We start from the raw sequence: 26,902 nt of genomic DNA, 5'->3' as shown, positions 1-26,902 counted from the left end.
ATTGTCAAACCTTTGACCATGCAAGCTTCGATAGAAGCAGTGTTGTTGACTGTTTTTAATTGTGATTTTTAGTTTAGGCTGCTTATCTTTTTACTCGAGCTAGCTCCTCCCTTACCCGCTTACTTTCACCCCTAGTTTGGGTACACTTTATACCGTTCCCCATCCAAATTCTTTCATTAGGCATTCCGTCAAGTTCTTTTTTTGGTCCATTGCGCCTCTTTTAAGTATTAATTTTTGTCTTTGGAGCTAGGATCTCCCTACATAACCACAAACTCCAGGCCCTCACACACAGGCAAGCTAGGATTGCCTGTGTACGGCCACTCCCCGCCTGGAGTTGTCTTTCTGTCTGTTTTCTTCACGGCACTTTTTTCAGTGTGCTTCCTGAGAATTACTCTTCGCTAAATAGCTCATCTTTCTTGGCTTAAAGCTATCCTTGGTTTTTACGTTTGAATTGACTTTTTAGGAAATGCCACTGTGTGATCTGAGTTTTCTGTTGTTGTAGGTCCCAAAATTTATTTTCTCCATGAGTATGAGTCCAAGCTGGAAAACCATTTCCCATGAAGATGTTGGAAACACTCTTTCCAGCTGTTATTGTTGATGAAAAGTCAGATCTTTTCTTTTAAGACAAGGTCTCACTGTGTTGCTCTGGTTGGCCCCAAATTTGATTGTCTTTAATTTCCCAAGTGCTGGGATTAAAGGTCTGGCCCCTAGGCCTGCCAGTTTTTGTGACATTTATTTAACCAGGTTTTTGGTAGCATTTACCATGTATCAGACACTGTTCTGTGCACTGTATTGATATTAGGTTGTTAGGTACCTATTAAGGAAAGGAAAATTGTTTTTCAAGCTTTTGAAATTTTTCAATATTTTTCATAACCTATTCAGCTAACGTCAGTACCAGTGTGAAAACTGGGAAGGTCATGTGCCTAACTTATGACCCTCCCCTTTCATTGTTCAGAATTGATCAGTTTTTTGCGTGCTTGTATTAGTTATTTTCAGTGTTTTCATTGTGCCATTTGCACACATTTACATAATATATTTAGACCCCATCCACTCTTCTTTTACATCTTTCTTTTCTAGGTCAACTAACCTTTCTACATTGACTTTTTCTGTGTGGGAGCTGGCAGTTAGTGTTGTTTAGAAGAATATGGGTGAGAGCGAGCTTTCTTGCTCACACTCTCCCCTTCCCCTTTTTTCTCTTCTATAGGGTTTCTCTCCTGGAACTTGCTCTATAGACCAGGATGGCCTGGTCTCCAATCTCAAGAGTTCTACCTGCCCCTACCTACTGAGCGCTAGGACTAAAGGTGTGCACCACCACCTGGTGAAAGTTTTGGTTTTGTTTGTTTGTTTTTTGTTTTGTTTTGTTTTTGGTTTTTGGTTTTTCAAGACAGGGTTTCTCTGTGTAGCCCTGGCTGTCCTGGAACTCACTTTGTAGACCAGGCCTGCCTCTGCCTCCCAAGTGCTGGGATTAAAGGTGTGTGCCAACACGCCGGGCTGAAAGTTTTTAAGTATGTATGTATGTGCACAGACACAAGTTCCCAGGACAGGAGTGGAGGGACAGTGACATGCCTTGGCATGTGTATTGGAGGTCAGAACAACTTTGAAGTCAGTTCTTTCTTCTAAGGAAGCACCTTCTGCTTGGTCTCTATGCTATTTATTCTTCCTGGCTCATTGACTTTTATGTTACATAGTTAAAATTTGAGATTAGTTGATATTGGTTCATGTATTAACCATCTTTCATTTTTGAAACATTGTCATTTTCTATGCGCAGCTTTAAAAGTTAAAATACATTTGTTTGTTGAATATAGTGTTGCTGTACTATATATAATTATATATAATGAATTTCATTATCTTATTCTCATGTGCATATGTTGCACACTTTATTCTTTACTCCTTCCCATTGCCTTATTTTGGCAGAAGTCAAAAATCCTCGTGAGAGACTGTCTTAGTTTGAATTTTATTGCTGTGAAGAGAGAGCACAATCAAGGCAACTCTTAAAAAAGGCAAACATATAATTGGGGCTGGCTTACAGTTTGAGAGGCTCAGCCCATTATCATCATGGTGGGAAGCATGGCAGCTTACAGGCAGATATGGTGCATGGAACTGAGAGTTGTGCATCTTGATCCAAAGGCAGCCAGGAAGAGACTGTCTTTCTTCCCCAGGCAGTCAGGAGGAGAGTCTCTTCCACATTGGGAGGAGCTTGAGCACTAGAAGCACTAGAAGCCCTCGAAGCCTGCCAGTACAGTGACACACTTCCTCCAACAAGGTCACACCTAACAGTGCCATCTATATGGTCCAACCATATTCAAATCACCACAGAATGTACACATTATTTGTCTCAGTCTGGTTGTTTAGCATAATGATTTCCAGTTCCATCCATTTTCCTGCAAATGGCATAATATTCATCACCTCTGTGGCTTAATAATACTCCAGTGTATGTATTCACACATCTTCCTTCAGTGTTCATGAAATTCTTAAGCTGTTTTTATAAACTGTACACTGGCAGTTTATAGTCTCAATAAATATGAATGTACAGATATTTCTGTTTTATGCTGGCTTGGATTCCTTTTAGTCTATATTCTAGAGTGGTATAATAGCGAGATCATAGCATATGCTAATTCTATCTTTCTACCTTTTTCTATTTTTTTCTTTTTTCATGATGGCTGTTGTCTAGCAGTGTGTGTGTCAGCACTCCCCAGTATCTTTGCCAGCATATGACGCTTGATTTCTTTATGATAATCATTTTCACTGGGGTGAAACCTCATTGTAGTTTTGATTTGTATTTCTTGACAACTAAGGATTATTTTTCATATTATTGGCAACTTTATCTTTTAAAAGGTTATTTCACTTATTAATTAGATTGTGTGTGTGTTTCAGATGAATAACTGTCAGGGATGGTTTTCATTCTGTATGCTCTCACTACCAGTTGCTTGCTTTTTTATGCAGAGACTTAGTTTCATGGTATCTCATTTGTTAATCTTTTTTTTTTTTTTTTCATTTATTTTTATTCATGTCTGTGTAAGAGTGCCACAAGAGAGCATTGGAGTTCCCCCTAGATGTGGAGTTTCTGGCAAATGTGACCCACCCATGTTGGTGCTGGGACCCAAACTTGGGTCCTCTAGAAGAGCAACAAGTGCTCTCAACCAACTGAGCCATCTCTTCAGATTCTCATTTGTCTTTTTTTCCTAGAAATTTCCTTGACAACTAGAGTCCTTGCTTGTGCTTTTATCTTAAAGTGTTTTCCATATATTTTCTTCTGGTAGTTGCATAGTTTCTGGTCTGATATTTAAAATCTTTGATCTATTTTGAATTTATGTTGTAATGAACAAGAGATAGAGCTCTTTTGAATGTAAATACTCAAGTCTGCAGCATTGTGTTTTGAAAAAACTGGGATTTTTTTAGCACTTTTGCCAAATCCATGATGGCTATTGTTATTTATTTCTGGGTCCTCTTTTCTTTTTTACATATCTGTTTTTGTAGTTCATAACTTTGCTGATTTTATTACCATGGCTCTGTTGTGTAATTTGAGATGGAGTGTAGTGACATCTCTAGTGTTGTTCTTTACGCTCAGGATTGCTTTGGCTTTTTGTACTCCCATGTGAATTTTTTCTTTCTGTGGAGAATGTCATTGCAACTTTGATAGGGATTACATGGAATCTGTAGATTGCCTTTGGGCTGGTACAAAGCATGGGGGAGTTTCATCATCTAGTGTCTGCATCAGTTTCTTCAGTGTTTTATCATCTTTTATTTTGGGATTATATGCACAGTGCATGCACAGGGGTATGTGGTTCTTGTGCTTGTGTATGAAGAGGACATAGGAGGACTGAATATCTTATTCTCTTACTTTCCACCATATTCTTTTAAGAGAGGATTTTCCACCGAACTGGAAGCTCACTTTTTAGGCGAGGCTAACTGGCTATTTATTACTATTATTATTATCGTTGTCGTCATTATTGCGTAGTCTAGCTATGTAAGCAAAGCTAACCTCAAACTCTCAGGATCCTGTTGTTTCAACTGTTGGAACACAGATGTTTACCATATTGTCTGGTTTGACTTGAGGTTTTTTTTTTTTTTTTAAGGCTTGTTTTTATTTCATGTATATCAGTGTTTGCCTGTGTCTATGTATATACACCATATATATACTCAATGCCCAAAGGCTAGACAAGGTTGTTCTTTGTTTTGTTTTGTTCTTACAGTTTTTCAAGACAGGGTTTCTCTTATATCCCTTGATGTCCTTGAACTCATTCTGTAAACCAGACTGGCCTTGCCCTTGCCTCCCAAGTTCTGAGATCATGTACCTGGGGGCCAGAGGACAACTTTTTGGGTCTTTTGTCCACCTTTATGTGACCTCTTGAGGATTGAATTCATGTGACCAGGATTAGCCATTTCACTGGCCTATGTGTTTTAAATTACATTTATTTGGTGGCAGTGGGTAAGTGGCCGTGGTATGCATATGAAGGTCAGTTCCTTCTACCATGTGGATTCCAGGGGTTGAACTCAAGTCATTAGGCTTGGTAGCAAGGGCTTCCCCCCTCTGAGCCATCTATCTTGCTGGACTTCATCTTTACTGTTTAATGATAATTTTCCTAGATAAAAGTTTTCCTTGGTTAACACTTTCTACTTTTATGCTATCCTCAGTAAGATGTTAGTCTTACTGAGGTTCCCTAGAAAGTTACTAAACATTTACTATTAAATTATTTAAAAGTTTTAGACTTATTTTACGTGTGTGAGTGGTTTGCCTACATGGATGTGTGTGGTGCTCGTAGTTCAGAAGAGGGCATCAGATTCACTGGGATTGGGTTACAGAACTTGTGAGCTGGATTCTTGGAATCAAATCTGGGTCCCCCACAAAAGCAACAAGCACTCTTTATTTTTTTTTTCAACTTTTATTCTCATATATTATATCCTGTCTGCAGTTTCTCCTCTCTTTATTCCTCCCAGTCTCCCCTGCCTTCCTCCCACCCTCAATTCCCCAGATCAGTTTCCCTTCAGAAAAAAAGAAAAAGGCCTCCCAGGGATGTCCGCCAAAAATACCCTAATAAGATATATAACTGGGCACAAACCCTCACAGCAAGACTGGATAAAGCAAACCAGTAGGAGGGAAGGGGTCCCCAAGCACAGGCAAAAAAGTCAGAGATTTCCCCCAGTTGTACAAGAACATCCAGCTATGCAACCATAAGGCATATACAGAGGACCTAGCTCAGACCCATTTAGAGGTCCTATGAGCTCTGCTTTAGTTGATTCTGTGGGCCATGTTCTCATGGTGTCCTTGAGTCCCTGACTCTTACATCTTTCCACCCCCTCTTCTGTAGGGTTTCCCTGGCTTCACTTAGTGTTTGGCTGTGTGGCTCTGCATTTGTTCTCACGCCCCTCTGATGACAGTTGGGCTAAGTACGGATCTATAAGTATAGCAGAATATCATTAGGAATTATTTTATTGACTTTTTTTTTTTTTTTTTTTTTTCTTTTCTGGGTCAGTGTGTTTGGTTCTATTCTGGGTCTCTGGGCTCTCCTGGCTTTGGTTCCTAGCCATCCAGGCAGTGTCAGGTCTGGATTCCCTCTCATGGCATAGGCCCCAAGTTGGACCAGTCATGGATTGGCCACTTGCACAAGTTCTGTGCCACTGTCACTATTGCCCCAGCATGTCTTGCAGTCAGGATAGTGTGTTGGTCGAAGGTTTTGTGGCTAGGTTGATGTCCCAGTCCTGCTGAGAGCCTTGCCTGGTTACAGTAGAGAGGCCAATTTGGGCACTGTATCCCCCATTACTAGGAGACTTCACTAGGGTCACTCTCCTAAATTCCAGGAAGTTTCCATCGCATTAGGTTTCTACCTCACCTTCCAAATGCCACTCTACTCCAATTCCAGTCATTTCTCCTAGTACCCACCTTCTTATCCCTCCCACATTGTGTAATTGTACCACACTTTATCCATTCTTCAGTTGAGGGACACCTAAGTCATTTCCAGTTTCTGGCTTTTATGAATAAAGGTGTGATGAAGATGAAGAGCAAGTGTCTTTGTGGTAGGATGGAATGTCCTTTGGGAATATGCCCAGGAGTGGTATAGCTGGGTCTAGAGGTAGATTGACTCCCAGTTTTCTAAGAAATCACCATATTTATTTTCAGTGTGGCTGTACCCACCAATTATATTCCCACCAATAATAAAGGAGTGCTCCCTTTGCTCCACATCCTGGCCGGCATGTGCTGTCACTTGTGTTTTTGATCTTAGCCATTTTGACTGTTGTAAGATGGAATCTCAGAGTTTTGATCTGCATTTCCCTGGTGGCTAAGGATGTAACACATTTCTTCAAGTGCTTCTTGGCCATTTCTAAGTGTTTCTAAGTGTTAGTGTCCTTTGTTTCATAGAAGCTTTTCAGTTTCATGAGGTCCCATTTAGTAATTGTTGATCTTAGTGCCTGTGTTAATGGTGTTCTGTTCAGGAAGTTGTCTTTTGTACCAGTGCCAATGCCAATGTGTTCAAGGCTATTCCCTACTTTCTCCTCTATCAGGTTCAGTGTGTCTGGTTTTATGGTAGGGTCTTTGATCTATTTGGACTTGTTTTGTACAAGTAATAGAGATGGATCTATTTGTATTTTTCTACATGCAGACATGTATCAGCACCATTTGTTGAAGATTCCATTGTGTAATTCTAGCTTCTTTATAAAAATCAGATGTTCATAGGTGTGTGGACTTATGTCTGGATCTTTGATTTGATTTGATTCCATTGATCAACCTGTCTGTTTTTATGCCATTACCATGCCACTTTTATTTCTATAGTTATAGAGTATGGCTTAAAATCAGGGATGCTGATACCTCTGGGTGTTCTTTTATTGTTCAGGATGCAAAAAGTACTCTTAAGTGCTGAGCCAACTCTCTAACCTGTCTGAACTGCCTCCTCCACCACCTTTGTTCTTCAGTGTATTCTCATATCTTTTTTTTTTTTTTTTTTTTTTGATATTTCAGCGTTTTACTGTGATGTGTGTATTTTGGAGTTCATAGAGCTTCTGTTATATTTTTTATTTGGATTAATTTCAATCTTTCTTTGACTTTTCTGCTCTTTCCTTGTATATGTTTTTTTTTTTTTAATATGGTAAAGTTACTGTTTGTTCTTAGAACCATTTCCAAGGATTGCAGATATATACATATATTTATTGTTTGTTTGTATCTTAGTTAGGGTTTCTGTTCCTGCACAAACATCATGACCAAGAAGCAAGTTGGGGAGGAAAGGGTTTATTCAGCTTACACTTCTGTACTGTTGTTCATCACCAAGGAAGTCAGGACTGGAACTCAAGCAGGTCAGAAAGCAGGAGCTGATGCAGAGGCCATGGAGGGTGTTCCTTACTGGCTTGCCTCTCCTGGCTTGCTCAGCCTGCTCTCTTATAGAACCCAAGACTACCAGCCCAGAGATGGTTCCACCCACATGGGGCTTTTCCCCCTTGATCACTAATTGAGAAAATGCTTTACAGTTGGATCTCATGGAGGCATTTCCCCAACTGAAGCTCCTTTCTCTGTGGTAACTCCAACTGTGTCAAGTTGACACAAAACTAGCCAGTACAGTTTGTTTTTGGAGACACTGTCCTGGAAAGAACTCTGAGCCCTCTTGCTTGATTCAGCATATTTTATAGAACTGTCTAAAGGTTCTTCTTTCCATATCCCTCACTGTCAATTACAATACACATTGAAGCTTGCTTTCATGCCTGTCCTTCCCTCTGAGTAAACACTTTTCTGAAATAGTTTATCTCATTATTCCATTGCTATTCTCTGTGCATTTGCTGCATATGTATTCAGCCCTAAACGATATCTAATTAATGTGTATTTTCTGCCTCTTAAATTTTTTGTTCAATAGTGTGTTCATAACTATCCAGTTGCTTTTTAGATCTTACTTGGCCTGGCAGTCCAGTACATGGATACACAGTACTCTCTGTTAGCTTCTGAATTTTATTTAAACAGCTTTATGAGGTATAACCTATTTGCATACTAGGTACACATACTAATAATAATTTTCATACATGTAAAATTATTTTAATCATGTTCATGTCCCATTACCCATGAGGTAGAAATTCTATATCATGAAATTCACTTGCCTAAAATACCAGTTTTTTTTTTTTTTCTTTTGTCTGTTTTGGGTTATTTGCTTTTGAAACAGTTTCACTGCAGTCTTAACTGTCTGAAAACTTACTTCATAGACCAGTCTGTCTTCACATGAATAGAGATCTGCCTGTCTCTGCCTCCCACATGTTGAGATCAAAGGCATGCACCATTATGCCTATTGGTGTTAGTAGTTTTTAGTGTATTTGCAGAGTTGTGTGATCATTACTGTTATATAATTTTAGATTTCCTTCCTACCTAAAACAGTGGACACTCATTAATACTCACTTTTCATTTCTCTCCCCCTTTCTTCACATTCAGCTTGACACAGCCTTATCTGCCTTTTATTTCTATAGACTTCTCCATGATAACTTTTTTCATATAATCATACAGGATGTGGTCTTTCATACAATCACACAGGATAGGTGACTGCTATCTTTTAGCACAATTTTTTTTTAAATTACCGGTGATTTAGCATGTACATGATGGATGGGCTTTTAATGTGCTTCCGCCCCCCCAGTTTCTTTGTATGTGTTTAAGGACTCATACTATTAGTAAGACAAAAATTGGGTCTTGTTAACACAAGATGTCTTCCATTGACGTTCTGGAAGAAAAAGACAAAAGTACTGTCATTATAAAAGTATGATTGAGAGCCTTTGAGAGTACACCCCTACTTTTTGAAGGACTCACAGTGTAATTAGGTAGAAATGACAAACTATTCATAAAACTATGATGATCTTACAAGAGTGTAAGCAAAATCCTCAGAAGTTCAGGAAGGAAACAGTTCATTGCTTGGGGAGTGATATGTTACAGATGGACTGTGAAGTTAGTGACGTTTGATTTGAGTCTGGGCTCTGAAAAATTATTGAGGTTTTAGGAAGTGAGTGTTGGTAGAGAGGAAGAAGACTTTCTACCAAGAGGTGCAACAGAAGGAAGTAGCGAGAGGACAGCATTTTCTTGGAACTTGTGTTTTGCTGTTTTGTTTTGTTTTTAGACTTTCTTTTGAGATGAGGTATTACTCTAACTCTAGAACTTACTGTATAGCCTGTTAGCCTTAAACTCAGGACAATTCCTTTCTCAGCTGTGTTTAGGTGCCAATTACTACACACCTAGCTTGTAGGAGCTTTTGAGAAATGGACTGGGCCTCCATAATATCATTGTGGGTCAGGCTTGTTTAGCTGTTTGGTGTGGGAAGCACTGGGAAAGTAGGCAAGGATGACACAAATGCTTTTGTATCTAACTGTTAAACACTAGACTGGAAATGAGAGTGTATGAAGGTAGTTGCTACTTTCTAGGTATGATGTGATAGCATGATATCATGCTTACAGCATGAAAGGAGATGAATGGAAAAGCATTTTAGGTTAAATTGACAGAACTTGTTAGTGTAAATGGTGAGAGACACGATAAAGACAACTCCCTTGACCTTACTTGATTATGTCAGCGCTCTCACACAATTAACTCGAATTAGAAGCTGTTCACATTTTAATGGGAACATTCAATTTGATTCCGCTTATACTTGCACTTCTGAAACTAAATCAAATCATATTGTGCTTAGTACCTGTCATGTTTAGATCTGCACAATTAAAATATTATTTATCACTTCTTCATAGCCAAAAGAATGCAACGGTGTAAAGATTCCAGTTGATGCCAGTAAACCTAATCCAAATGATGTGGAGTTTGATAATCTGTATTTGGATATGAATGGAATCATCCATCCCTGCACTCATCCTGAAGACAAGTATGTAATCCATTTCAGCCTTGATAGCACAAGTCGCAGAAATTCTGTATTCTATTATATTGTCTGCTTATCATTATAGACCAGCACCAAAAAATGAAGATGAAATGATGGTTGCAATTTTTGAGTACATTGACAGACTTTTCAATATTGTAAGACCAAGAAGACTTCTCTACATGGCAATAGATGGAGTGGTAAGTACTTAAAAAAATCATTTTGAAGCCTCTATTTTTGTTTCACTATTTTCTGAATATCTCAGTGAAAGTCAGCTGAATAGTAAAAAAATGTCGACTGTGGTTAATTTCAGATAGAAAAGTCTCATACTTAATAATTCGTTGACATTTTCTTTTGTTGTTTGCTGTGCAATGCTATGGATTATTGATTGATGGCTGCCCCTTTAAAGTGACATAGACCGAGTGAATTTAGATACTTAGAAGTACAAAGTGACACATGCAAAGGTGTTGGGAGAAGAGGCAGTTTGGATTTACTATGGGGTAAAAAGTGAAGGTTAGAAATGATGCTTAGGAATATTTTGAATAGCATTATGTAAACGTGAGATAATACATTTATAGGCACCACGTGCAAAAATGAATCAGCAGCGTTCAAGGAGGTTCAGAGCATCAAAGGAAGGAATGGAAGCAGCAGTTGAGAAGCAGCGAGTCAGAGAGGAAATACTTGCAAAAGGTAAGGAGAATAAGTTGAACTTTCCCCCTTTTCTGCAGTGCTTTAAAATTTCTGTTGGGTACCTATTTAAAGCTAAGTCTCAGAGAACAAAGTTGGAGAGGGATGCTGAGGCCAATTAGAACTAGTTCTCCCTCCACCCAATGTCTGTAGTGTGGCATTTTCGTTGGTTTTATCAGGTTTACTTGTTGGTGTGTGCTATCCACAGCAGTACAGCAGTATAGTAGACAGAAAAGGCCACACATATACACATACACACACCAACTTTTTTATTTTTTTGTCACTAAATTGCATTTTATGTCTGGAGAAAAAGATGTCATGGGCCTACATTTATAAATTTTATTTGTGCCATTTTAATTTGCTGGAAAGTGTGTAAGTATATATAGTTATTTTAGCCATGGCTTGTACTTAAGATTCCTTTTGCCTCCTCCTCAACACAGGGTTTCTCTGTAGCCCTGGCTGTCCCTGAACTTACTGTGTAGTCCAGGCTGGCCTTGAAGTCAGAAATCTGTCTGCCTCTGCCTCCTGAGTGCTGAGATTAAATACATGCACCACCACTGCTCGGCTGTAGTTAAGACTCTTGCAGCTTGTTTATGATAGGATATTTTAATGATTTATTGAGAACTATTGTCAAAATTAAAACCATTAATCAATGCTTATGTTCTCTTACAAAAGAAGAACCTCATGATTTTTATGTTTTGTGTTGTAGCATCTTTTGTGTGCTCTGTATTTTTGACAGTCTTGTTAAAGCAGTGGCTTTCAGTCTGTGGTTTGCGACCCCTTTGGGCGGTGGGAAGACCCTTTCACAGGGGTCTGTATATCATATACTCTGCATATCAGATATTTCCATTATGATTCATAACTAGCAAAATTACAGTTATAAGGTTATGGTGGGGTCAGTACAACATGAACTATTAAAGGGTTGCACCAAAGAAGGTTGAGAACCACTAAGTTAAAGCTTAGTTTAAATTGACGGGGAGAAATGCTGTTTTCTTCTTAGAGAGTGGATCATCTTTTTCTTAAGATTATAACATCTTTCATATTTAAATTTTTTGTTACTCTCTTACCTTAATATTGATTAATGTACTTCAGTTTTTATGGGGAAAACAAAACATTGCCTCTTTCGTCTAGGTGGCTTTCTTCCTCCAGAAGAAATAAAAGAAAGATTTGACAGCAACTGTATTACACCAGTAAGTAGTCTCAGGCTTTGCTAGCTACAGCTAACTCTTAAATTATAGGTTAATTTTTTTCTTTCTATCATTTTAGGGAACTGAGTTCATGGACAATCTTGCTAAATGCCTTCGCTATTACATAGCTGATCGTTTAAATAATGACCCTGGGTGGAAAAATTTGACAGTAAGTTTCACAGTTTGGTACTTCAGAAAGATTAGAGTGATCCTTTGAGGCTGTACTTTGATATGACTGATATTATTTATCCCTTTCCCCCGATAAAATGCTAGTTGACTATCAGAGAAAAGAGAAACTTTCAAGGTTATTGGAAATGGGTTGCCTTGCATGGTCAGGCTTTATATAGCTGAATTTTCTCTTAATGCCAGTTTTATTCTCGTCACTGTGAAGCTGTAAAATGGGATTCATAATTTTTAAAAATACAGATAAGAATGTAGTTTTTAACTAGAAAGTAGATTTGTCATTAGATATCAAAATGTAGCAAAATAAAAGTTGTGGGACTGTATTTACAAATGGATATTTCTCATGAAGACTTAAGTAAAACTTGAGTGAACTTTTTAGTTATTGTAGCTTAAGGAGTGTTTCTCTTTAATTAGACTTGATAATTGGACTTAATAACTCTTTCATTGATAGTTTGGTGCTGTATCCTTGGTAGTGGTAGTTAGACCTTGTGAACGAGTCACTCTATTCTTTTCCATCCTTTGTGGTAGGTTAGTCAGTAGTACTGTGGCTTTAGTGTTCAGCACATCTTCGTTAGTGATTGTTCCATCTACTAATACACATTGAGGAAATTGTTTTTTCCTCTTTGTTCTGATAGAAACTAGGGAGGTGAACTAAACGTATGAACCCTTTTTTAATAGGTTATATTATCTGATGCTAGTGCACCTGGTGAAGGAGAACACAAAATCATGGATTACATTAGAAGACAAAGAGGTAAAATTCAAAAGAATTTGATTATAATGAATATAACCCAGGTCAGGGGTGTAGCTTGGTGATAGAAGATTTACCTAGTACATGCAAATATACTAGGTTTTTATCCCAGCACTGACTGAAAACAAACAAAAAGGCGTTAGCTAGAAAATACTTGGCAAGTTGTGGTTCTTCTGTTGTTTGTTGTATGTTTCTATAAATACTTGTTTCTTTTTTTAGCCCAGCCTAACCATGACCCAAATACTCATCATTGTTTGTGTGGAGCTGATGGTAAGTTTCTTCTTGATTGAAGAATTGATTGTTCTTGGTTTAAACCAGAGTATGTTAGTAGGTTGTTGTGTGGTGGGTATTTCAGGGTTGGTTGACAATTCTCAGATGTCTTACTTAAGTTTAGAAGGAATGACTGTTGACTCATTGTTAGACTGTGGTTGGTTAACCTGTGATGAATTTTATTTATTTTATTTATTTATTTTTTTAAGCTTTAGATGTTTTGTCATTGAGTTTACAGTGGACAGTTTCCCACATAATCCCTAGTGGTTTATTATTGTAGGTCCATGTCTCTGAATGACTTTATAGACTGAAAACTACTACTGGATGGCTTTTTGATTTTGCTGCTGTGCTCTGTGTTCAGTGGGACTTTTTTTGTGTCACTGTTTAGTAGTACTTTGATTATGGTACAGGATCCATCCAAAGTACCATTCATTTGTTGCTTTCTTATTGATAGCTGATCTCATTATGCTTGGTCTTGCTACACATGAACCAAACTTCACCATAATCAGAGAAGAATTCAAACCAAATAAACCTAAACCATGTGCTCTTTGTAATCAGTTTGGACACGAGGTCAAGGATTGTGAAGGTCTGCCAAGAGAAAAGAAGGGAAAGGTAAGAGCTTTAAGATAGATATTACCCTATTTGAAAAATCTGTTATCATGGGAAAATATGCACACTGCCACAAAGTATACCATTTCAACCATTTTAAAATGTGCCATTAACCACCAGGTTTATTCAAACTACCTCATAAAGATATTTCACAGAAATGTAGTTTTTGAAATAATGTGAAGTAAGGCTGTATTCACAAGCTTATACACACGTAATCCCTTCTACATTACATTTTTCTAATATAATTTATGTCTCCATGACGGTAAGTTCCCATAGATAACAATGTCTATTGAATGTGAATTGTTTATGGAAGATATTTGGAATGATTACTATTTCCTTTGAAGGAACTACAAACATCATGATACTTCACCGTTTTCTGTTTTTGTGGGCTTACTTAGTTGGTTGAAGACCCTTCTACATGTGTTTCTACTTGAAAAATTTGGTGCTTGGGGAAACTGAAAAAACAGTTAAATATAGTATACTATGTGAATTTGGACAGACAGCAGAATAAGTGAGGTATACATGGATCTGGGTAATACACATCCGAATACTGATATTGGAGAGACAGCCTTTCATGGTAACCTGTGAGTTAGAAGGTTTTTTATTTTTCTTGAAAAGGTTTTAATTTAAGTGTGTGTGTGTGTGTGTGTGTGTGTGTGTGTGTGTGTGTGTGTGTGTGAGAGAGAGAGAGAGAGAGAGAGAGAGAGAGACAGACAGAGAGAGAGAGACGGACACAGAGACAGAGACAGAGAGGAGACAGAGACACATGTTTTGAGCTTCTTGACGTGGGTGCTGGAAACTGAACTTGGTTTCATTGAAAGAACATCAACTGCTCTTAACCACTGTGCCATCTCCCCGGCTCCTTTTATATTTTCTAAAAGGTGTTTAAAAGTATTCTAGAACATGAAAGAATATTCATCTGTATGTGTCTCTCCAAACATAACATATTCACTGCTGGCCCTTCATACCAAATAATTGCTCACTTCTGATCTAGATGTGATTATTTTAAAATGGTTTGGTGAACTTTTAAATTTTTAGTACTTAAATATTAAATGGGTCTTAAATTTGAAAACCTCTTTTAAGATTTGCATGGCTGGAAACCTACAGGATTAGATTGGACACAGTCTCCACTGTCTTTCTTACAGCATGATGAACTTGCAGATAGTCTTCCTTGTGCAGAAGGGGAATTCATCTTCCTTCGGCTGAATGTCCTTCGAGAGGTATGTTTTGATGGTTATTAGAACTGGCATTCATAAAACATGTTCTTTCCATTGCTTTGATGTTAGCCTTCTTTTCTTGTAGTATCTGGAAAGAGAACTCACCATGGCCAGCTTACCATTCCCATTTGATGTGGAGAGGAGCATTGATGACTGGGTGTTCATGTGCTTCTTTGTGGGGAATGACTTCCTTCCTCACTTGCCGTCACTAGAGATTAGGTATGTGAATCTGTGAGCTGTGCCAGTGGTTGTCTCAGCCTTCCTGACTTTACAGAGCCCGTTGGTTTTAATGAATAATGTTTGTCTCCTGGTGGCAGGGAAGGTGCAATTGATCGTTTGGTTAACATATACAAAAACGTGGTACACAAAACTGGGGTAAGTTTATTCTTGAATAATTTAAAAACATAAGTATTTGGTTTTCTAAGAAGATGATTTTACATGTATTTTATCACTTACAGGGATACCTTACAGAGAGTGGTTATGTCAATCTGCAAAGAGTACAGATGATCATGTTAGCAGTTGGTGAAGTTGAGGATAGCATTTTTAAAAAGAGAAAAGATGATGAGGTAAATACATTGTAGTAGCTGAAATTGCTCCTGTCTTTCGTAGACTGTGATGTACTTTTTACCCATCTGAGAGTGTCATAATACCACTGTAGTGTGTTGTCACTGATATACTGTCAAGCTTTGTACTTGGTTATTCTATAAAGACTGTGTTTGCTGGCTGGAACTGTGTATTGTACATTATTTGAGTTGTGTTGCAGGCTTTCTTTTCCTAATCTTATTTAGGGTATAAACCCAAAAACTTGAAGCCTAAGTTGGCAAGCTATCATGTTTTTATAAGAAGTATTTATACTCAGGGTTAAGTCTTAGGAGTTTGTATTTTAGAAGTCCAGGTGTAGGGTCTGAGTTGGATGGCATAAGCTAGGGTTGAATGGCAGAAAAATGGAGGCTCTGTGGAGGGTGATGGCTCTTAGGTAAGTGAAAACATAAAGGAAGAAACTAAAGTAACAAAGCACTTGGAAATTGCTCATGGAGGATCCACAAGTGCTTGTGGAGGAGTCCATCTTCTATTTTGGGCAATTCAGAGTTTGTTGATTTCTGTATAGGAAATTGGGGTGAGGGACAGATACAAAGTGTTCATTTTAGAGATGAGTATGAGGGGACTACAGGATGTCCTACATGGGGCAAGTCTTGAAAACAGTTTTAGAACTTTGGTCGATGGAAGGAAGTACTTGAAGCCATGAGTGGGAATGTGAGATTCTGTGGGCTTGTGTGGAATGAAAGTGCCTCTACAAGAACCCTGGGAACATTGACCATTAGTAAGAATAAGGAATCAGTCAGCTATAGAGAGGCAGAAGGCGATCCCTAAATAGAAAAGAAGCTATAGTTTAGAGTGATGTAGTCATGCTACTTACCTAGTGCTTGACCAGAGGTGCAAAACCTCAGGAAGCTGATAGGCGGGAAGGGCAGCAACCTAGAGGCAGAGGGATTGAAGATTGATTGTAGGGGTAGCAGAGAAGACCAGAATGGGGGCAATGAGCTGATAGTAGCTTCTTAAAGAGAAACTTTTGTAAGCTGATTTTTTATAAAAAAAAGACAAATGGCTATATTGAACAAATAGCAAGTAATAATTACATTGTTTCTGTGTTTTTCAACTTTGTGGACCACAATTATGCTCTCTTAGTTTTAGGACTTTGGACCTATGAGTTGGCTAAGTAAGCATCTTTTCCAATTGTCTTCAGTATTTAATCAAGTTTTCTAGTATCTACTGGAACAACTGTTTTGGAGTTGGTTGTTTGGGGTGTGTGTGGAGTGTGTGTGGGGGTGTGGGAGGTTGTGGGGTGTGTTTGACTATATCTTCAGGATTATATCTTTCACTTTTTTACTGTTGATACTTAACAAAAAATAACATATACTATGTTATAGCTTGGTATAAAAAAACCATGGAAAAGCAGTCTTTATGTGTGCTACAGCAAATGCTGTACCATTAAATGTTAGTGCTAACTTAGCATTAAATTAGCATTAAGTTTAGTGTTTTAGATGTAGTGTGATTTCTTGCTGACCTAGCTGAGAATGTGTCCCTGAAGTCAGTCATATTGTCTTTTCTCAAGGCTGCACAACAGAAGAAACATCAGAATTTCAGTATGAAACTTCTAGAAAGTATGTTTGTGGCTTTTGGTAAATTCATGAAGGTGTTCATAGCACATAAAAATTAAAGACCAATACTGTTCACACCAGCAGTGTGTTGTTTTGTTTATGTGTGACCACCAGCCTTTAGAGCCATATATTCATTGGGCAGCAGAATGGAAGGCTTCAGAAAAGGATGTGTAGGTACTTACTAAAATTGAACACTTAAGCCTAAATTGTGGTGCTATGTAATTCATGAGCTTTGACAATCTTTACTATGATCAGCCTAGCTATGTATCAGTGTTTCGATTGCCAGTGATAAGGCAGCAGACAAAAACTAGACAAAAATTCTGCCTTCTGAGAGCCTTCATTCTTTAGGGGAAGATCGACAACAAACATAGTAGCCAGCTCAGCCTTATAATGTGGTGGACTTTTAAATGCCATTAAGATAAAAACTAGTTGAGAGTATCTGGCAAACTGGTAATGGCAATATTGTAGTTTTAAAAAACACAGCAAGGAGCCTTACCAACAGATGAGTGAAGACACGAATAGTGTGAGGGTGTATGCCGCGCAGATGTTTAAAGAAAGCACTTAGAGCCCAGAGACTAGCTCTGGACAAGTGCTGCCTTGTATGTACTCTGAGTAGCAAGGGGCAAGCAGTATGTGGCAGTAAATAGGAGAGGAGCCAAGACAGGTGAGAGTATTGGTGTGAAGTTCTAAAAAGTGATAGAGGACCAATCTAGGCTATTTTAAATACTTAGCTTTGTTATATATCAAAGGGAGGTTCTAGATAGAAAACTGATCCGATCTGATTTTTCTCCTTACTTTGCTATGGAGATTGTATTTCATCAGATGAGGCAAGCACTTGTTTTTTGAAAGCAGTGCCAATGGGGCTGGCCAGTGGGCCAAATGTAGGTTGTAAGAGAGAAATGAGGTGTCAAGAATGACCACAGGATATTTCCAAGCAGTTAGAAAGTGGAGCAGCTCCTCTAAGGTTAGGGTGCCGGAATGGCTTAGAAGTGGAGATGAGAATTCCGTTTTGGACTTGTTTAGTACCCAGAGGGAGATTTTGAAGGGGAAGAGATCCTGGTTAGCATATGGATAGTGTTTAAAGCCAAGACAGCAGGTGCTCATTTCCATGGGAAGAGAGTGGAAAGAGGTGCAAGTACTGAGCCCCAGGGAGCAATAACATTGAGCAAAGGCAGGAAGTGAGCCCAGAGGAAAGCCTGGTAAAGACTGTGTGTGATTCAAGGAAGTTCTGAAAAAGACTAAGATATCACAGTCTACAGCTGGCTTAGAGACTTTGAAGAGAGGGAGGAGAAAAGCTTGATTAGAGCCCTTAGTGAGGGATCCAGCTAGATAGCTCATTGGTTAGAGGCACTTGCTGCCAAGCCTCATGCCCTTCATATTTCTGGACCCCTTGTGGTAGGAGAGAACAGACTCCTAGAACTTGTTCTCTGACCTGCCTGGAGCGTGCACACAAACACTCATGCACACTGTTCTCTCTGGGTTGGATTTCCAGAACCACAGAAATAAAAGAGGAAGAAATTACCAGTTCCCACACTGGTAATCTGGAGGTTTCATGTACTCATCCTGGAGTATATTTTGTTAAAAGCCCTCTCCTGAGCTGAGTGTGGTGGTGCACACCTTTAATCCCAGCAGAGGCAAGTAGATATCTGGGTTCCAGGACAGCTTGGGCTTCACAAGGAAACTATCTTAAAAACCAACCACAACAAAACCCACCTCGTGGCGGAAAACACCAATTTCAGGTCTCTTTAAAGTTTTGTATTGCACTTGACAGGATACACTTAGAAGAGACACAAGTACATCTGCCTGGGGTAGCCTCCAGTACTTGTACCTGCTGGCTTTTTTTCTGTTTTAGGGCACAGCAGCAGCCACGAGCATTTTACTATTGTTTCACTTTGCTGAGTATGGGTTTGTAAACCTGTGGAATAGACCATGGTTAATTGGAAGCAATATCAGCCCAATTCCAGAGAATCGAAATCATGGCTGTTCTTTGAGAAGAGAGAAAAAGAACCCTACCCTGTATATTAACTTGGCCCAGAATCAACAATAGATCTGAATTCCCTTTTTTCTATTGATAGCTTTAGATGAAAGGGGTTAGTCTTTGTGGAATTCCACTTCTTGCTTGCTTGCCATTCATGCTGGAATTAGGAGTGATTGATTAGCCTTTAGTAATGTAGCAGAGTGTATTTATTCAATTGCCTTGTAGAGGTTTTTTTTTTTTTTTTTTTTTTTTGAAGACAGGGTTTGTCTGTGTAGCCCTGGCTGTTCTGGAACTCACTCTGTAGACCAGGCTGGCCTCGAACTCAGAAATCTGCCTGCCTCTGCCTCCCAAGTGCTGAGATTAAAGGTGTGCACCACCACTGTAGAGGTTTTAAATGGCAGTTATATTTAGCAACTTAGGATTCGTTGTTTTCTTAACTTGTATTTTTTCCATATTGCATCCAAGATAAACCTAAGATCTTTGTCATAGCTCTTATATTTTCCTGAACATGTATTTTTAAGATCCTAAAACTTTAAGAATAGTTTATTTGTATCTGAATTCAGTTTTTCTGCTCATCTAGAGTTCTCATAAACAGGGATATATATATATATATAGTGTGTGTGCGTATGTATGTGTGATGCTCAGTATTGTCATATACCCAGATAAACGGTCTTTCGAATCACTCCTGCTAATGTTTAACTCTGATATTTTTGTGTAATTATTTGACAGAATATGTGGATTTTATACTTTTAGGACAGTTTTAGAAGACGACAGAAAGAAAAAAGAAAGAGGATGAAGGTGAGTTTTTAACTTTAATCATATGAGATTAGTCATAGCTTAACTTTTTTGAAGGATGTTATTCAGTGCAGTAACTATTCCTTGTTCAGTCAAGAAATCTGTATCCAAGTAGCTGTCATGGAGCTGGCAAAAGAATACTGGTGTCCTGGCAGTGGTGACACATGCCTTTAATCCAAGCACTCTGGAGTCAGCGGCAGGCAGATTTCTGAGTTTGAGGTTAGCCTGGTCTACAGAGTGAGTTCCAGGACAACCAGGGATATACAGAGAAACCCTGTCTTCAAAAACAAAAACAAAAACAAAACAAAACAAAAAAAAACGAGAGAAAAGAATATTGGTATCTCTGTCTCTCTGTTTTTCTGTCTCTGTGTGTGCCCCTCTCCCCTCCTGTGTGTGTGTGTGTGTTTTGATAGGAAGTATGTGTATCTGTCTATCTAGCCCAAGCTGATCTTGAGTTCTCAATCCTTCTGCCTTGGTCTCTCAAGTACAAAGACTAGTATGTGTCATCATTTTCTTTAAAAATATGGTTCATTTTTAAAGAAGTCCTTCCTATGCTTTGGAGTCAGGATTCTACCTAATAGAAAGTAGGCAGCAAGTGACACTTTGCTGTTAGAATTATTTGTAAATATTAGGTAGTTTTTGTAGTAAGAAGTTGGCCCTTTGTCTCTTGGAAGTTACTCTACACTCACTTTCTCTTTCATCTTTGTCAAATTAATTCTCTTAGAATGTGACCTAAGCTTCGTTTCTCACCTCTGAAATCTCTTCAGACTCCTCAATCCCTCCAGAATTCAATTCTACTTTGGTTTTGGTCTAACTGTCCAGCTTATCTCCTGCTGTCTTCCAAATTCACCTATGTGTGTGTTCCCTTCATTTGTACATCCACGTGCATATCTGCCTTTGCTACTCTCTCCAGTCACACACAGGGCCTCCCTGGTTGGCTTTGCTCCTAGTGTTGATCAGTCCTTTCTCTTAGTTTGCTGCTGTTTCTCTGTCTGTGATATTGATTCTATACTTAGTTGCATAATACTTTATAGTCACTTCCTTCCCCCCCCCCCCCCCCTTACCAGATGGAGTTTGAAACTTGTTACCTTCATTATGTTTTATAAGAACTGAGCGGTATCTGGAAACTGAAAGGGAGGAGTGTTGAGATGCTTACCATTGCGTTTGGCTCCAAGAGGACTGTCATAGTTAGAGTTACTATTACTGTGATGAAACACCGTGACCAAAAGCAATTCAGGGAGGAAAGGTTTATTTCACTCACAGTTCCATATAACAGTTCATCATCAAAAACAGTGAGGGCAGGAACTTGGAGGTGAAGCTGATGCAGAGGCCATGGAGGGGCGCTGCTTACTGGCTTGGTTCTCCTGGCTTGCACAGCTTTCTTTCTTCCAGAACCCAAGACCACCAGCCCAGGGATAGCACCACCCACAATGTACAGGGCCCTCCACTATCAATGACTAATTAAGAAAATGCCTTACAGGCTTGTCTACAGCTGGGTCCTCTTCAGGAGCATCTTAATTGAGATTCTCTCTTTTCAGATGATGCTAGCTTGTGTGTCAAGTTGACATAAAACTACACAAACATATTATTATGGGTACTTTAGGGCAGAGTTATTAAGTATTACAGACTGTTGCTTAGAAGATGTAAGTAACCCTGTGATGTTAATGAACATCCATGTAATTTTCAACTACTAGTAAAGACCTCAGTAAAATAAGGACTATTCCATTGTTTTCTTTGCTTCCTGTCACTGACTGTGTTATAATTTAATTTTCCTTCTATTTACGTTAGAGAGATCAACCAGCTTTTACTCCTAGTGGAATATTAACACCTCATGCCTTGGGTTCAAGAAATTCACCAGGTTGTCAAGTAGCCAGTAATCCAAGACAAGCAGCCTATGAAATGAGGATGCAGAGAAACTCTGTAAGTGGCTTACTACTTCTGTGTGATGTTGAGTGATGAACATTGTATCCTCCTCAGGTTTTGTTTTACGGGTTTTCCCAACATCTTTTAACTTTATTAAATCTACCTTTTTCAAGACGAAAATCACTAAATGAAGTGGAAAAAAATGTATATGAGTTAGTCAGTACATTACAAGCTAGTTTAAACAGATAGCCACGTGACTGTGGTGTTCCTATAATACAAATGGTCTATAGCTGCTCTTCTCTGTCCTGAAGCACTGAGTAGTGGATGGTGCTAGAGATATGACTGGGACACCCAAATGTTTCAAGGCTGAGACTAGAGAGGACAGTGACTTAGACAGTTGATACAAAGGTCACCCAAATAGATACATAAGGCTTGGGTATACATTCTTCTGATCAAAACTGGCATGCATATTTGAAAGTGCTTTTAAGTTCTAAGTATAGCTGAACTTTACTTGGTATGTAGGTTTTTGTTCTAATATCATTAAAGCCTTGAGAGCCTTATGAGCTCTCAATTTTAAAGTAGTTCAATTTACATGAAATAACTAATCTGCTGTGATTAACAGAAAGAAAACTTAACTATGAAAATATTTTCTGTTATGACAGTTTTGGTCATATATGGTAACTATAATTAGAAAAATTTTTTAATTTTTTAAAAATTAAGTACTAAAATATTTATGATCCTATTGTATTCTTCGAATTTGGTGCAAGGGAAAACTAATAACCTAAAGTATTATCCAAGTTTTTACAATACTAATAAAAATTTCCACTTTTCTATTTTATATGCTGTATTAAAAAATACATGTAAAATGATTTAGCAGTTTTCAGATGGAATCTCATTAAATTGCTTCTTTCCTGGGTAGTTGAGTATGGCTGACCACTTCATATTTGATTGTATTCTCATGAGTTTTGTGTGTGTGCGATTGTTATTTATTATAGGTAATATATACCATATTGATCATTTTTTTTCCTTCAGAGGTTTTGGGTTATTTTGTTTTTTGTTGTTTTTAGAACTTTACTGTTTGATAGTAGAGAATGGTTATAAATTCATGATACCAGAAAACTACCAAAGGAAAATAAGATTTAAGTTGAATAACTTTTTTTATGTCTGTTAAGCTATGTTTCTTTTGATACAAGTTTTATCCTAATTCTTTGGTTGTTAATTTTCTTGGGAAGAGGACTGATGTGGGATAAGACCAGTCTGTTCTTTCTAGATGTGTTTGCTCTATCTGTTTAATAGCTTTAAAAGCTGTTACCATGAAACTTGGTAAGTGGTAGGTGTTTGATTATGCCTTCTTACATAAAATGAATAATGAAATCTTTCTGTAATATCATAATTGTCTGCAGAGTCCTTCAATATCTCCTAATACAAGTTTTGCATCTGATGGCTCCCCATCTCCACTAGGAGGAATTAAGAGAAAAGCAGAAGACAGTGACAGTGAGCCAGAGCCAGAGGATAACGTCAGGTAAAGCCTTTTTTTGGGGTAGCACTTGGTTAGCGGATTGCTGAAAGAGATGTGGTCTAATTAATGCTATTTAGCTTACAGTGGCAATGCCTTCAGATTCTTGCCTATGATCTTTTTATCCAGCAGTAATTAATGTGGAGAGTTAGAATAGTCACTAATTCCAGGGAGATGTGTAAGCTATTGCTGTTAAACCCAAGTATCTAGATTAGTATGCAGGCAAGCTTACTGTCTCCAAGCCACTTTCCCTCAGAGACCAAGCACTAGATTGAGGAGGCACGAATGTTTAGCTCTGATGATATGATCTGAATGTTACTGTTTACAGATTAAATTTTCAGGTTGCTTAACCTAGAAAGTTCAGATACATTTGGACAGTAATATAGTTTGTGTTGCCTTGAAATGGTTCCTCCTTAAAAATGAAATGTGCAGAAATCATTTTAAGAGATAAATATGTATTTTTTAAAAAGAACTACGCAATTGCACATGTGCAATTTTGTTGCATGGCAGAGGAGTTTCCTTTAACTGCATATTTAAATTTTGTAGTGGGAAACGTTGATTCTGTAATTGGTTTAGAAACTGGACTTAGAATTATTACTTTAAAAGATTATTAGCCTCTCTTACGCCTAGGTCCAGATTACCCTGAGCTTTCTGTACAAAAGAACACAATTTTAAAAATTGTAGCTCACAAAGAATTTAGGAAAATAGTGTGTTTCAAAGTTCATCAAGGCATACTTCTTGTACAGGAGATAAAATGTGAGGTTTTTATTTATGATTAAAAACTTCATGTATAGGTCATATGTGGCTTTTCTAATATCCTTTAATATCCGATTAGTGAGTAACCATGAGATAAACATTTATTTAATCTTGCTATAGTTTTTGCCATCTCTGTCACTCTTGGTTTTCATCCTAAAAATTTCAATTTTCTTCATTTTTTTTTCCCCCTTAATGTGTTTTAGCCTGGATGTATGTATGTGTACCACATGTGTGCCTGGTACCTGGAGAGGCCAGAAAGGGTTGTCAGGTCCCCTGAAATTGGAGTTACAGGTGATTGTTGGGTGCTGGGATATGAATCTGGGTCTTCTGGAAGAGCAGAAAGTGCCCTTAAACTCTGAGCTGCCTCTCGGTGGCCCTTCCCTCTTTTTAAAGCAAGATCTTATTGTCTAACTTTGGTTTGCATGGAGCTTGCTTTGTAGACCAGGTTGGTCTTGAACTGCCAGAGATCTGCCTGCTTCTTCTGCTTCTGAATTCTGGGATTAAAGGCATGTGATATCTTACCTAACTAGATTGTATTTTGCTTATCATGTAGCCATCATGACAAACACTGGTTTAATATGTAACTTGATTTATTCAGTAATTTATGGCTTACTACTGGTGCTTGGGATAATTAAGGTAGAACTGTTCTTCTATTAAGAACTGACTGTTTCATTTATATTTTTATGTAAAACAGTAGAGTTAGAGTATAGGCCATATCTTGTAGTTCTGTGACTCCTTTGGTGTTGGTAGGTGTTCGGAGAGGATAGTGTGTTCTCTACTGTTACTTTGTTAAAGTTTAAGACTTGGGCAAAAGGCGTTAATGGAGAATGACTCAATGCTCTTGGCCAGTTTTGATTTCCAAAAAGTGTTCTTTAGTTTTTTCTTGTTCTTTGGATAAAGTGTCTAAATCTTTTAGAATATAAAAATATAAAACAAAATCCATTGGGTAACAATCTATGGGCTGGAGAGATAGATGAGAGGTTGAGAGCATGAGCTGCTCCCGAAGAGGACCTGGGTTTGAATCCCAGTACTTGCATGGCAGCTAGCAGCCAGTCTGTAACCCCAATTCCAGGAGATTCAGTGCCTGTGGGCATGAGACATGCATGTGGTTTTTAGTCATACACTTAGGTACATAAACATAAAAGGTGATTGTGTATTTTCATTGTTAACAATAAGTGACTGCTTATAGGTTATACCAGGATATAAGTGAGGAGATAAGAAGAGAGACAATGCAGAAATAAATCTGTCTCCTAGTAAAACTTTAGAACTCTTAGTTGAAAGAGGAATAAGACAAACAAGGATAGAGAGAAAAATTATGTATACAATCTTTGCCTACTCCATAGATTATTTTATGCCTTATTAACATTTAAAATAACCACCACTTTAAAAATGACTTAACTCATACCTTTAATATATTAATAAGGACTTTGAAATACAAAATGTATTCAATATTTTAATCTTAGAACATAGTTTTAGAGTTATTGCACAATTAAAGCAAATATGGAACGCAGTATTAAAATTGGCACAGACAAGAATCATGCATTTGCTCAATGGATGATTGTCCTTTTTTAAATGTATTTTCATAATGTACTCATCAGAGTCGGTATTTGGGTTTCTGATGTTAATTATCTTTAAGTTGGTAATGCTGAAAATGGAGTGCCTAGAAAGCTAATGAACCTGTTAGCTTTTTGTTCAGCTTCTTCACTATCCCTTAGATATTAAACATAAATTGATTTAGTTTGGGAATCAGTAGACAATCTTTAGTCAGAGATGTATTAATTACATATAATGTTACTTTACCTGGTTTAGGTTATGGGAAGCTGGTTGGAAGCAACGATACTACAAGAACAAATTTGATGTCGATGCAGCTGATGAGAAATTCCGACGTAAGGTTGTTCAGTCCTACGTTGAAGGATTGTGTTGGGTTCTTCGATATTATTACCAGGTATCAAAAGAAGTTTTCCTCCTAAGTTTTTGGCTGATCATTTTAGAAAACAAGTAATTTCTATAATTGTACCTAATATTGAATATCCTTAGATAAAACCTACACTTGCAGTTTTAAACTTTCTACTAAAAATTATTACCATGAATAATATTTGTAAAGACTTGGAAGTTCCTTAAGAATTAGTCTATCAGTAAAACCTGGTTCTGTTGTGTTAAAGGATTTAAGGATTACAATGTTTGAGTTGGTCATTAATATTATTAAAGTTTAAGTGGGTTTTGGTTTGTGTGTTTGTTGTTTAAAGAGTTTAAAACCAATAGGGCATTTGACAGTCAGTAAGAAACTAAAGAAAGGATGCAGTATGTTGCGTACCAATAAAAATTTGAAAGGAATTTGATTGTAACAATTCTCTTATATTACTATGATTTTACATGAGATGAATTGGGTCAGTGTGTCCAGTGCACTGAGTAGTGGTGGAAAGATCTTCCTTCTTGTTTTACAGCACACTAAAAAGGCTTCTCTTTTTCCATGAGCACAACTTGCTTTTGTTTTGATTTTAGTGTATTTATAGTCAAGAGAAAGTTGCCACATGGAAGTATAATAGTACATTTTGGTTGTTTGATTCTCAGCTACTGTTGATGTTTGAAACTACTACTACTACCTGTTCAGTAAATATCAGGTTAAAACCTGTGTTTGGTTTTGTTTGATGACAGAAGCTCTGAGATTGGAAAGAAATGTCATCAAATATATTTTAAGGATAAATATCTTAGTGAATTTGTATTTGTAAATACAAAGTTTGATATTAATTACTGATTATTCAAGAAAGTTTACAATATTTTTTAAATAAAGGAACCACTGATATGAACCAGACAGTTAAACAGTATTTTGAACTCAGAAAAATTAATGAGTGGAGTATATGCCAGAAATCATGTTTTACAAATAAGATATTATAGACTGATAGTCATAATCTATTTTTTTTTACCATGTTCATCATTAAGATGTATTTTGCTTTTAATTGTCATTAATGATTTTAGGGCTGTGCTTCCTGGAAGTGGTATTATCCATTCCATTATGCACCGTTTGCCTCAGACTTTGAAGGTATTGCAGACATGTCCTCTGAATTTGAAAAGGGCACAAAACCGGTAAGCTTCAAGTCGATGAGGAGTAGGAATTTGAATTTCAT

At 37.7% G+C, this 26,902-nt stretch overlaps 1 protein-coding gene and 1 pseudogene across 1 annotated transcript in view; one reads left to right on the top strand and one right to left on the bottom strand.

The window, feature by feature from the left end:
* Positions 1-26,902, bottom strand: part of LOC110289197 (glyceraldehyde-3-phosphate dehydrogenase-like) — a 542,712-nt pseudogene that overhangs the window by 260,544 nt on the left and 255,266 nt on the right.
* The window catches only part of Xrn2 (5'-3' exoribonuclease 2), a 65,249-nt gene that overhangs the window by 1,483 nt on the left and 36,864 nt on the right, over positions 1-26,902 (top strand). Inside the window, exons 2-18 of the mRNA XM_021183010.3 lie at positions 9,691-9,818; positions 9,898-10,009; positions 10,388-10,499; positions 11,628-11,686; positions 11,763-11,852; positions 12,545-12,617; positions 12,834-12,884; positions 13,339-13,496; positions 14,639-14,713; positions 14,796-14,929; positions 15,028-15,085; positions 15,169-15,276; positions 19,601-19,645; positions 21,431-21,562; positions 22,909-23,027; positions 25,587-25,722; positions 26,754-26,861. Of these exons, the coding sequence (XP_021038669.1) occupies positions 9,691-9,818; positions 9,898-10,009; positions 10,388-10,499; positions 11,628-11,686; positions 11,763-11,852; positions 12,545-12,617; positions 12,834-12,884; positions 13,339-13,496; positions 14,639-14,713; positions 14,796-14,929; positions 15,028-15,085; positions 15,169-15,276; positions 19,601-19,645; positions 21,431-21,562; positions 22,909-23,027; positions 25,587-25,722; positions 26,754-26,861 (1,698 nt within the window). The remainder of the gene's footprint in view (positions 1-9,690; positions 9,819-9,897; positions 10,010-10,387; positions 10,500-11,627; positions 11,687-11,762; positions 11,853-12,544; positions 12,618-12,833; positions 12,885-13,338; positions 13,497-14,638; positions 14,714-14,795; positions 14,930-15,027; positions 15,086-15,168; positions 15,277-19,600; positions 19,646-21,430; positions 21,563-22,908; positions 23,028-25,586; positions 25,723-26,753; positions 26,862-26,902) is intronic.

This window comes from Mus caroli, unplaced genomic scaffold, assembly GCF_978045245.1.
Source record: "Mus caroli unplaced genomic scaffold, Mus_caroli_1 scaffold_2, whole genome shotgun sequence".
NCBI classification, from domain to species: domain Eukaryota; kingdom Metazoa; phylum Chordata; class Mammalia; order Rodentia; family Muridae; genus Mus; species Mus caroli.
The sequence above is the reverse complement of the archived record's forward strand: the minus strand, read 5'-3'. Positions and strand labels throughout refer to the sequence as shown.